Source organism: Anabrus simplex, chromosome 3, assembly GCF_040414725.1.
Source record: "Anabrus simplex isolate iqAnaSimp1 chromosome 3, ASM4041472v1, whole genome shotgun sequence".
Taxonomy (NCBI): Eukaryota; Metazoa; Arthropoda; class Insecta; order Orthoptera; family Tettigoniidae; genus Anabrus; species Anabrus simplex.
The window spans coordinates 102,173,937-102,186,668 of NC_090267.1; the positions used below are offsets into that span (position 1 = coordinate 102,173,937).

The 12,732-nt window shown below is 37.8% G+C and overlaps 1 protein-coding gene across 5 annotated transcripts in view; it reads right to left on the reverse strand.

Moving 5' to 3' along the window:
- Positions 1-12,732, reverse strand: part of Oscillin (glucosamine-6-phosphate isomerase Oscillin) — a 229,630-nt gene that overhangs the window by 103,331 nt on the left and 113,567 nt on the right. For all 5 annotated transcript variants that reach the window (XM_067142661.2, XM_067142658.2, XM_068226590.1 and 2 more), the window contains exons 4-5: positions 10,928-11,295; positions 1,663-1,836 (exon numbers count right to left, since the gene is read on the reverse strand). In XM_067142661.2, coding sequence (XP_066998762.2) covers positions 1,663-1,836; positions 10,928-11,295 — 542 coding nt within the window. The remainder of the gene's footprint in view (positions 1-1,662; positions 1,837-10,927; positions 11,296-12,732) is intronic.

The following is a 12,732-nucleotide window of genomic DNA, read 5'->3' on the forward strand; positions in this document are numbered from 1 at the left end:
GTTGTATTGCGAATATCTATTTCACTGAAAAACAAGCCGTCGCTCTCAGCGCACAACACCATCTGAATCAAGCAAAGTTGAGTCGAGTTGGACCGATGCACAGTGCACGGAGCCCTTGCGCCTGGGTTTGCACACGTGAGATTTTGGGAGTTGAGGGGCCCTGGTTTATATGATGAAAATGCCTGCCCACATTTTATTGTCCTTCAATACTGAATGAACTGAAAGAATTATCTCTCTAGATATTTAATTACTGGTGTTATTATTCAGTATATTATAGTGTTACCTTGCCCACAATATTATTTATATGGAATACCCTTCAAATCCATATAAGACATTTACTTGTATTAGCAAGTATTTCTCAGGTTACTTTGTTATGCTTGTACCCCTTTTCAATAGAAATCTACAACCAACAGAAAAGAGACTCAGCTCAAGAATAATTTGAATAGCTCAAGATGAGGAGCAAAGGTACAGATGAGAGTTTCAGCTGAGGTGATTTAGTTTCGACATGTATTTATGTATTTATATTATTAGAGTGGGACATTCGGGTTTGAGTCCTGAAGGCAGTGCCATTATCAGCCCTAGTTTTGGTTAAAAGTTACCAATTTTTAATGAAAGGTTATATGAGGACATTATATGCAAAACCCGCCAAGTCCAATTTCTGATATTTTTGAGCTGTATAACCATAATGTGCTCAATGAAGAATTCTTTGGTTATAGTCTATTACTCATAAGCAAAACCCGACATTTCATGTTATAAATTAATGTAGAAATTTGCAGTTTCAAGCAATAACCGCCAAGTCCATCGGGTCTTGGCAAGCAAGAACCGCCAGTCCACAGGAGCTGATGAAACTGCTCATCCGAATCACGTGACATAGTTCATGTCATTATTCTGCATAGGTTTCATTTCAGAGCAGTTTGTCAGGTGGTAAGATCACATAAATTTGTTTAAATTATCACAAAATATATTAATAACATGGAAGATTGTTCTGTTAAAATAACTCCATGTGATCCAGGGAGAGGTCGGAAGTGAAAAGTGTATCCTAGCAACCAGAAACGGGAGAGAGAAAAGAGGATAAGGTATGTATGTTTAGATGTTTATCCATGACATTCTATACTCTATGTTAGTACTATTTTGAGTCAAAGTTATAAAATGAAACCACCATTCTGACAATAATGCTTATTATTGTTACAGATATTCTGCAAAGTCATTGCCGCTTTATCCAACTTGCAATCATGCTGGGAAGCCACGTCAAGCATTCAATTAACCATTATTCTTGAGTTTACATTTTTAAAAAGCTTTTTATTATTGAAATATGTCATTGTTAAAGCAAAATACTTGATTGCAGAGACTTAACTTCTCATTCATCTACATGACAGAATTTTGAATTGATGATAACTACCATATTCCAACCAAAACCCTCCAAGTCCAAAATAAAATCCACATTTACATCAAAAATAATAGGTATACGTTTATTTTTCTTTGCTCATATTATTCCCAAACCCCTTACATATCACTTGTCCAATACACGCATGATAACTACAAATAGTAAAGCAGAGGCACGTTTTTCTCAATTTCTGAAAATGTTGTCAATGTGGACTTGGCGGCTTTTGCATATTATGTCCTCATATATTCACTGTCAAATTAACAATAAATCATACTAACCTTGAAATACTTGACAGTTTTAACTCTGAGTTCGAGGGTAGCATCCTCATCACATACCATGATGGTATGTTGATGCTGCTGGAATGCTGATACAGTCCACATGTGATTTACACCTTCCTCTATAGCTTTATAGAGAGCAAAAGCTTTGTGTGTGCCTGTGATCAGGATCATCACCTGTTGCCAAAGACATGAAATAATTTATAAATCTCTCCAAATACATGGGCATTACAAAATATTTGTTCCATATACAGTACTAGATTTCTATCTATACTTTTCAAGAAGGATTGTTTAGTGCATTAACATCTTTTTCTATATTCAAGTAAAAACATACATGCATACACACATACATTATATCTTCACTATAGACTGTTACGCCTTTCAGCGTTCAGTCTGTAAGCCTATCTGAATTTACTAAATTCTGCCACAATCCTGTATTTGTAACTAGTTCTGTAGCCTCATTTAGTTCTATACCTTTTGGACAAGCCCACGTACATGGCATTTGTAGATCTAGAAAAGACATTCAATAACGCTGATTGGACCAAGCTATATGAGATTCTGAAGGTGATCGGATCAAATACAGAGAAAGAATTGTTATTTGCAATCTGCACAAAAATCAAGTCTGCAGTGATAAGAATCAAGAGCTTTGTAAAAGAAGAAGTAATCCAGAAAGGAGTGAGGCAAGGCTGCATTTAGTCCCCCCTCCTTTTCAATGTTTATAAAGAACAGGCAGTAAAGGAAACAGAGAAATTTGGAAAGAAATGAAAGAGAAATTTGGAAAGGGAATCATAATCCAAGGAGAGGAAATCAAAACCCCGAAATTTGCCGATGATATTGTTATTTTATCCGAGTCTGCAGAAGATCTAGAGAAATTGCTGAATGGCATGGACACAGTTTTGGGGACCGACCGACCGATCAGTCCAGATCTGCATTTAGGGCAGTCGCAAAGGTGGCAGATTCTCTACCTGCTGTCTTCCTAGCCTTTTCTTAACTGATTTCGAAGAAATATGGTATTTATTGAGCATCTCCCTTGCTTATTTATTCCAGTCCAAACTCCCCTTCCTATAAATGAATATTTGCCCCAATTTGTCCTCTTGAATTCCAACTTTATCTTCATACTGTGATCTTTCCTACTTTTAAAGACACCACTCAAACTTATTTGTCTACTAATGTCATTCCACACCATCTTTCCACTGACAGCTCTTTAGGAATCAACATCTTTAACATACCACTTAGTCAAGCAGCTGATCTCTCTTCTTCCAAGTCTTCCCAGCCCAAACTTTGCAACATTTTTGTACTGCTAATCTTTTGTCGGAAATTACCCAGAACAAATCGAGCTGCTTTTCTCTGGATTTTTTCCAGTTCTTGAATGAAGTAATCCTGGTGATGGTCCCATACACTGGATTATTCCAATCCCTAACTCCCCTTCCTATAAACAAATATTTGCCCCAATTTGTCCTCTTGAATTCCAACTTTATCTTCATATTGTGATATTTCCAAAATTTAAAGACACCAAACTTATTTCTCTACTCATGTCATTCCACGCCATCTCTCCACTGACAGCTCAGAACATACCACTAAGTTGAGCAGCTCGTCTCCTTTCTTCCAAGTCTTCCCAGCCCAAACTTTGCAACATTTTTGTAACACTACCCTTTTGTTGCTTTTCTTTGGATTTTCTCCAGTTCTTGAATTAAGTAATCCTGGTGATGGACACCTACACTGGAACCATACTCTTGCCGGGGTCTTACCAGAGATTTACATGCCCTCCCCTTTACATCCTTACTACAACCCCTAAACACCCTCATAACCATGTGCAGAGATCTGTACCCTGCTTGTAATCCCCTTTATGTGATTACCACAATGAAGATCTTTCCTTATAGGGTACTTACATAGGTACTTACAGTGATCCCCATAAGGAAATTTCACCCTTCAACGTAGTAATTAAAACCGACAGGACATTTCCCATTTGTGAAACTCACAACCTGACTTGTAACCCTGATGTCCACATCACAACATTATTGAGATAATTTTGCAGCTGCTCACAATCTTGTAACTTATTTATTACTCTGTACAGAATAACATTATCTGCACAAACCTTCTCTCTAATTCCACTTCTTTACTCATATCATTTACATATATAAGAAAACATGTCCAATAATACTGGCTTGAGGAATTTCTCTCTTAATTACTACAGGGTCAGATAAAGCTTTGTCTACTCTAATTCTCAGAGATCTATTTTCTAGAAATACAGCAACCCATTCAGTCACTCTTTTGTCTAGTCTAGGGATGGCGAACCTTTTCCAGTTAGTGCGCACCATTTTAAGTCTGGTTTACTATTCTCAACTGTTTACTGTGCGACTTGTTATTTTCTTTTAAGGAATGACTACAACACCACCACCACCACCACCACCACCACCACCTCCTTCCTTTCTTAATTCCCAATTATATTTCATAACATGTTATTTTTTTCACTTAGTGATTTATTTATTTATTTAATATATATCTTGTAAATACATTTGACTGCACGTTTCGTGGTTGTATTTTGCGAATACATGTAACGTAATAAATATGTAATTTTGGAGAATACCTAACATTACTTGTAAAAATATGTATAATAATCTCCCATTGTAACACGCTTCATCATTAAATATTATTAGATTTAACACTTAAAAATACTAATATTGCTACTGGACTTTAAGTGAAATATCGTTCTCACATTTAGTACCCATGTCATTTATAGTAGGTACTTAAAATTCAATAACACACAAGAAGCACTTACGTCTGAACCAAGACGGCTTCTAACTGTTGACTTTACAATGTTCATTGTAAAAAGTAGCTGTTTGTAGGCATATGATGACCCAAACAAAGTAAGTAATGCTTTACCAAGTTTCTTTATTACTGAAAACTTTTGTGAGAGGCTGTCCCATTGTTCATGTATTGAGTTTCTGGCTTCTGGAGAGAGTATTCACCATCAACAGCACAGTCCATTTTCACCCCTGCTTCACCTAGTTGTACGAATTTATTCACCTATGTACTGCTTTCTTCACATTCAATCAACTCCATTTATAAATGGTCAGTAAAAAATTGACCTTAATGTCACTCATTTGTGCAATACGGAGTTTTGTAATAAAGTGCAATGTTTTCTCCAAATCTCAAAATTGGGAAAATCTCTTGGAAATTATTTGTTTTGAATTTTGTGAAACATTCACACACTTCTTACAAATACTTTTTGTGCCTTCAAAAGTTAACTGATTTGTAAAATTTTACATCAGTTCAAGTTGTACTTTAAGTGAAGGAAGGTACTTAAAATTCTTTGTTTCAACATACCTGATGAATACACGTTTTCTCTGGACTGATTTTATGATCTCAAACAATCTATCTGCAGTATGCCCTTTTCCTTGCAGTTGCTTATTCATATCATTGTATTCTGCTGTAAAATCATGGAGAAACATTCATTCACACAGCCAAATAGGGTACGTGAGTTCTGAGAATTCTTCGTGCTTTTCTATCATGAAGAAGTGAATTTCATCCAAGAGCTAGACAAGCCTCTGTAGTACAGTACTTGCCCACAACTCAGCCAGCGAACATTTTGTACATTACAAGTACGCCACAGTGAGATTCCACTTCGTGTAACATTTTCAAGAACTGGTGATTATTCAGAGCACGTACAGGTATGAAGTTCACAATTTTAGTTACCACCGAGAGTATTCTTTCAAACGACCACATTCTTTTTTTCGCACATAGGGCATCCTGGTGTAACATATGATGGGACTGTAAAATAGGGTATTTTTTTTCTTTAAAAAATTTCACAAATCCATTATGAATACCCACCATACTTGAGGCAATATTCTGTAAGTCAAACCTCATTTTAATACAAGTTCTTGCTTCACATCCTTCATTATATCTTTACCTATTGCTGTATTTCGCAAACTCAACAATTTAACTAATTTCTCCCTCATCGCATTTCCATAAGGAAATCAGACAAAAACAGCAATCCTTTCTTGTAAGGTTACATCCGTGCTTTTATCAAGGCATACTGAATACATCTGGGAGTTATCCGAATCAGCTTTCAATTGCTCCGAAACATCTTCACTCATTCTCATTATTCTACCCTTGACAGTATTTTGGCTGGCTGGCATTTCTTTAATTCTGTTATTTATTTGTTGTTTGTTAGGAAAGTCTTCAATTAATGTATCGGACATCAATAAGAAAGTCTCTTTCAAGAACTCACCGTCAGGAATCAGTTTTCCATGCTCTAATATGCAGTGAGACAGATGGAAACAACCTCACTAATATTATTCCTTGGCCTGAAATATGATACAACTAGTTTGTTTTGTGTATTGTTCGATTTTCTGTGAAAAGAGCTCTTTTCTTTCATTACATTAAATATGCGGAACACGACGGTTTTCAAGCACAGGCAACATATAGCTTTACTGCTTCTTTCTGAAAATCCACTGCCTGTTTCCAGTCATTCAGGTCAGGGTCAGGAATGGAATGAACGAAGCCCACATCTAACGGCGAGGATAGGAAGCCGGCTGCCGGAGCCTGTTGCACTCCTCTGGGGCAATTATTAATGACTGAAAGATGAAATGAAATATTGGAGGGAGTTGCTGGAATGAAAGATAGCAGGAAAAACCGGAATACCCAGAGAAAAATCTGCCCCCCCCCCCCTGCTTTGTCCAGCACAAAACTCACATGAAGTGACCGGAATTTGAACCACGGGACCCATCGGTGAGAGGCTGGCATGCTGCCGCCTGAGCCATGGAGTCTGCTGCTTTCTATCACTCCGAATTCCCTTGTCCACTGTTCTTGAAGAATCTGGTCACTACCTTTGTTAAGTTTCTGTTGTTTTTGGCAGCGAAAACATGTTTGTGAGATCCGTATACAAACGACATTCAATAAACAGTGACACACAGTGAATAATTACACGCTACTGGCTACCACACACAAGTCAAACTTCACTCACTGACTGACGCCCAGGTTTTCAATATTTATTTCTTACACGTGAAACGCTATGACTATACGATCTACGGGATATGTATAGTCTGTAATACAAGATCTATATAAAACCTTTAATATGTTCATGTGGCATGCCACCGAAATTGTGTTCGCGAGTCACCTAGTGACGCATGGCATAGGTATGCCATCCCTGGTCTAGTCCAATTGCACTCATTTTTGCCAGTAGTCTCCCATGATCAACCCTATGAAATGCTTTGGATATTTTAATTGCGATACAGTCCATTTGACCTCCTGAACCCAAGATATCTGCTATATCTTGCTGGAATCCTACAAGTTGCGCTTCAGTGGAATAACCTTTCCTAAACCCGAACTGCCTTCTATCGAACAATTTATTAATTTTGCAAACATGTCTAATAACCATTTATTAATTTCACAAACATGTCTAGTATAATCAGAAAGAATGCTTCCCAAAGCTTACCTACAATGCATGTCAAACTGACTGGCCTGTAATTTTCAGCTTTATGTCCATCATCCTTTCCTTTATACACAGGGGCTACTACAGCAACCCTCCATTCATTTGGTATAGCTCCTTCATGAAAATAATCAAATAAGTACTTCAGATATGGTACTATATCCCAACTCACTGTCTTTAGTATATCCTCAGAAATCGCATCAATTTGAGCCGCTTTTCTAGTTTTCAACTTTTGTATCTTATTGTAAGCAGCATTATTATTATAAGGTAAATTTTAGTACTTCTTTAGTATTATTCACCTCCTCTATCTGGACGTTATCCTTGTAACCAACAATCGTTACATACTGCTGACTGAATACTTCTGCTGTTTGAAGATTCTTACATTCACACTCCCCTTGTTCATTAATGATTCCTGGAATGTCCTTCTTGGAACCTGTTTCTGCCTTAAGGTACCTATTCATACCCTTCCATTTTTCACTAAAATTTGTATGACTGCCAATGATGCTTATCATCATGTTATCAAGTACAAGATGAAAATAAATAAGTCAAAAAGATAAATAATGGAGTACAGTCGAATGAAATCAGGTGATGCAGGAAATATCAGGTAAGGAAATGAAGTCTTAAATGAAGTAGATGAATATTGTTACTTGAGTAGTCATAAAATCCAGATTGGCTCAAGCAAGGAAGGCCTTTAAGAAAAGAAATTTGCTCACTACGAACAATGATGCAAGAATTACAGAAGTGCTTTTGAAGTCTTTAGTCTGGAGTGTGGCATTGTATGGAAGTGAAACATGGCTGATAGCTAGCTCAGAAAGAAAAGAATAAAAGCTTTTGAAATGTGGTGTAAAAGAAGAATGCTGAAGGTGAGATGACTATTTAGATCGAATTACGAATGAAGAGATAGACAGGACACGACACCCATGACTTGTTCACGATTGAAATGGGGACGTGCATACAGGTTGTATTTATCATCATCATCATCATCATCATCATCATCATCTCCAACTCATTGGCTGAATGGTCAGCGTACTGGCCTTTGGTTCAGAGGGTCCCGGGTTCGATTCCCGGCCGGGTTGGGGATTTTAACCTCCATTGGTTAATTCCAATGGCCCGGGGGCTGGGTGTTTGTGCTGTCCCCAATATCCCTGGAACTCACACACAACACTATCCTCCACCACAATAACACGCAGTTAGCTACACATGGCAGATTCCGCCCACCCTAATCGGAGGGTCTGCCTTACAAGGGCAGCACTCTGCTAGAAATAGCCACACAAAATAATAATAATAATAATAATAATAATAATAATAATAATAATAATAATAATAATTATTATTATTATTATTATTATTATTATTATTATTATTATTATTATTATTATTATTATTATTATCATCATCATCATCATCATCATCACTGGATTTCCTCCCAGCAAGCTGGGTAGGAACTTTGTGAACGATATGCTTCCACTGAATCCTGTCCTGGTATAGTTTTTCCCTCTTCACTGCATCCCATGCAACTCCTCTCCTCTTGAGATCTTCATTAACCTGGTCTGTCCATCTCTTTCTAGGCCGTCCAATAGGTCTTCTTCTGGGCACCTCCATCTCCAGATACTGGCGTGGAGTTTGAATTGGGTGCATTTGCTTCATATGACCTTACCACTTCAATCTCGTAGTACCGGTACTTATCTTTTCCTCCAGGGTCAAGTTCACCAGCAGGTCTCTCTGGACTCTGTCTCTCCTGGTTTTTTGTAGAGTTGACCTAAGGAACTTAATTTCACATGCTTGCATTTGACTCACTTCTCTATTATTTATGACACAGGTCTCCAGACTATACGTCATGACTGGCAGAAGATAGGTTTTATATATTGTCTGTTTAGCTCTTAGAAGGAATCCCTTGGTCCAGATTAGGTTTCGTACTTGGTGGAAGAAGCTGGATCCTTCTGTCAATTTTAGTTGTAATAGCCAAGGATGGCCCTTAAAGGGTCAAAACCGGTCCCGTGCTGTATTTAATGTAAATATAACTAACATTAAACATTAATTTGTATTGAATAGGTGGGGACGTGACCCCATTTCAAGAGGTCAGTGTTGTTTGTATCTTGGGCATGAGTGCACACTTTGACAATACAATATGAAGAGACATACCATGCCCAATATTATCCATACTGACAAATAACTAGTCCATCAATGAAATATTTTGGATCCAAGATCTCCTATTGTACAAGGTCCCTCATTTCTTTTTTGGCACTTGCTGCTATATGACGCTTACACAAGGGTCCTGGTCTGTATAAGCAATTCATTGAATAACTATAGCAGATGTATACAAGGCTTATACACAGCTTATTAGGAAAAAATTGCTCATAAACTGTGTATAAACATGGTATAAAAGTTATACACCATTTATTAATGTAATTAATGTAAAAGGTTGGATAGTAACTGTACTTTATATAACAGCAGTACTGTCTGGTAGGCCTATTAAATTTTATTTTCCTATTTTAATCCTTTTCATGTTATAGGCAATGAAGTAAAGAAAAGCAGGTTTAAAGTTATTTACAGAAATGAGTACATGGGAATGTTTTGGGAATATAAAGTGTGGGTGATAAAAGGCACAGTGGCAGTAGCCACACTTTCCTCAGCTCCATATAAATGTAAACAGTTTCTTTCCACACGAGAATTTTATTTCAAGACTCCTAATCCTCACGTTATGTTCTAATAATGCAATGTAATAATTACGAGCGACACGAGAATACAATGTTTAGCTCATATGAAAGTAAAAATAAAAAATAATGTTCACATTTATGCCAACACGCGACATGTGATGAGAGAATATGGTGCACATTTGTTTTCTTTTTTTGTGCATGGAGGGACGTTACTAACAATAACAGTATTTGACTTGTTATTCGATATTTCCAGTTTTGGTACATAATGAATCTGAAAATTATAAGAGATGGCTTTATTGATCGTTAATTCAATACTGCTCTTTGCTTATCTTCAGGCTTGACACTGTCTGAGCAATACTGTCAATATTGAATGTTGTTATTCTAGCATCAAAATATTTTGTAACTTGAGTATCAATATCAAAATATCGTATTGAATGTGGTATCGCAACGTGCACATGTGCATGAGAGAGAGTGAATGAGAAAGAAATCTGCTATTGGTGTCGTTGCAGCGTAACATCCCGTAACTTTGGTAAGCACGGACTGTCTTGCTAATGTCAGGGACTCACTGCAAGCGCGCAAACGATCGAACACAGAGTGCAACTTGCATGGAGATGGGACAGTTCTAGCCACGAGCTGCAATGCGCGGACATTTGACACATCAAGGGGCTCTAAAATTGAACTGTTTAACCGGGAAAAATTTTATACTGGAGCACTTTAAATGGGAAACATATACGTATATCTTAATGCGACCGATCAAAGGACCGAAAGTATCACACGTCTTAGGCAGGAAAACTTACTATGCGGGAACTTCTTAAAAAGTTTTACTGTATATAAATTGTCAATTTTAGTTGTAATGGCCGAGGATGACCCTTAAACGGTTGAAGCAGGTCCCGTGATTTATTTAATGTAAATATAACTTACATCAAGTATTAATATGTATCGAATAGGTGGACTTTCCTTTAATTCTTATAATTGTGAACATTTGTCAATATGGATCATAATGAAATTCATATCTTACGATATGATTTATGCTGCTGATAGTGCAACCCGTAGTGGTCAAACAGAACTATCCTTTTATGCAGAGGGAAAGTTACGCACTACTTTACCTACAGGTGGTAGAACCGGCCCTAAACACATTTCAACACCATAGTGTATATGACTAATTAGCATACAGACTTACCTCTTTAGCATCCATGACAGTACCAACTCCTACTGTCAGGGCTTGTTTAGGAACTTTACTTATGTCATTTCCAAAAAAGCGAGCATTAGCTTCTAATGTATCCTGGGCTAGTGTCTTCACTCTGGTTCTTGACACAAGAGAGGAACCAGGCTCATTAAAGGCAATGTGACCATCAGGTCCAATACCTCCCACAAATAACTCAATACCACCTGCTTCTTCAATCTTTCTCTCAAAGTCTTCACACTCTTTCACTAGATCAGAAGCATTGCCATCTAGGAGGTGAGCATTGGCAGGATCAATGTCAATGTGCTTGAAGAAATTGTTCCACATGTAGAAGTGGTAACTCTCAGGGTGCTCTCTTGGAAGACCTGAAAAAAGAAAAAAAGGAAAATGTAGTTCATTTCCTGTTGACATTTGCACAGTGCATAATATAGTATGGAAGTGAAGCACAGACAACTAGTGCAGAAATGAAGAGAATGGAAGTTTATGAAATGTGGTGTTACTTAAGGCGTTATTAACGTGTTATTGAAGGCAAGATATGTAGGTCAGATCACAAGTGAATAGATACTGAGTTAGGAGGAGAAAAAAGCAAAGCAAAGCCATCTCCAAACCAGCCCCAAAGGCCCTAGGATGAATGGAAGATATAGGCATCAACCACTTGTAACCTCAGCACAAAGAGGTTGGTTGCCTAGGTACAACAAAAATCATCACCTCGGCACTAAATGGGACAGAGTGTTTGGCTCTATGTTTGGCAGTCTTTGTCCTCGGGGATTAATCTGGTACTCATTTTTAGTGTAAGGTTAGTGAACTTGAGTGCCATGATCCTATCCAGAAGTGGAAATCTTGTGTCTAAATTTTTCACTTCTCGATAGGTGAACCAAGCAAGCCTTTACTGCCTCAGCAAGGCAGTCCAGCTGACAAGGGAAACTCGCCAAATGTAACGACCCGATTTGCCACAAACTTCGCTTAATAAAAGAGGGTAGGAATATAGCTGATCCGTTATTGGACATTATAAATTTTCTAGCTAACACATTCCTGGTTGCCAGCGTTTCCCCCCAGTGTGTTAATTAGGGTTCATCAGTTGGTAAATAGCACACCTACCAAGACGCATGGCTAGTGCATAGCGTGGAGGCCACTGCGTGGGTTACTTGGAGCCACCGGCAGGTGTGTTATTTACCAACTGATGAGCCCAAATTAGCACACTGGGGCGAAATGCTGGCAATCAGGAATGAGTTAGCTGGAAAATGTATAATGTCCAATAACAGACCAACTATATTGGTATTATAAATTTACTCATTCAGGACAAATATATCAGGTTACCTATGGGAATCAACATCTATATCAATGAAAGAGGGGCCGAAATAAGCGGACGCATGTTTCAGCTTATCCGTAGACACCGGACCGTTTCCGAGAAAATGACGGTCGAACTTTCCGATGTACTGTATGCACCTATTAGCGTGTAGCAAGTTCAACCGATGCCGTAGCTTTCGCCACGATCTCACATCTTTGCGCCCTATGTTCAAAAATCCCATTTTTTTTGGTTTTTGTTTCATTTATTTATTTTTGTCCATGGCTATTCCTACACAAATGGTAAGTTCTGTAGCTGTCAGGGAAGATAAGAGAGCCTAGAAGGGAAGAGAATCTAATGAGTTGGGAGGGTTTAAGGCTCTGGTCATGGGGGACTCCATTGATAAGCACGTGGACAAAGTGTGTGGAGGAAAGAGAACCAGAGTAGAGTCTTATCCCGGAATTATGTTAAGACAGATTATGAAAAAAAAAGTAGAAAGGTAATGAGAAAGTGATAG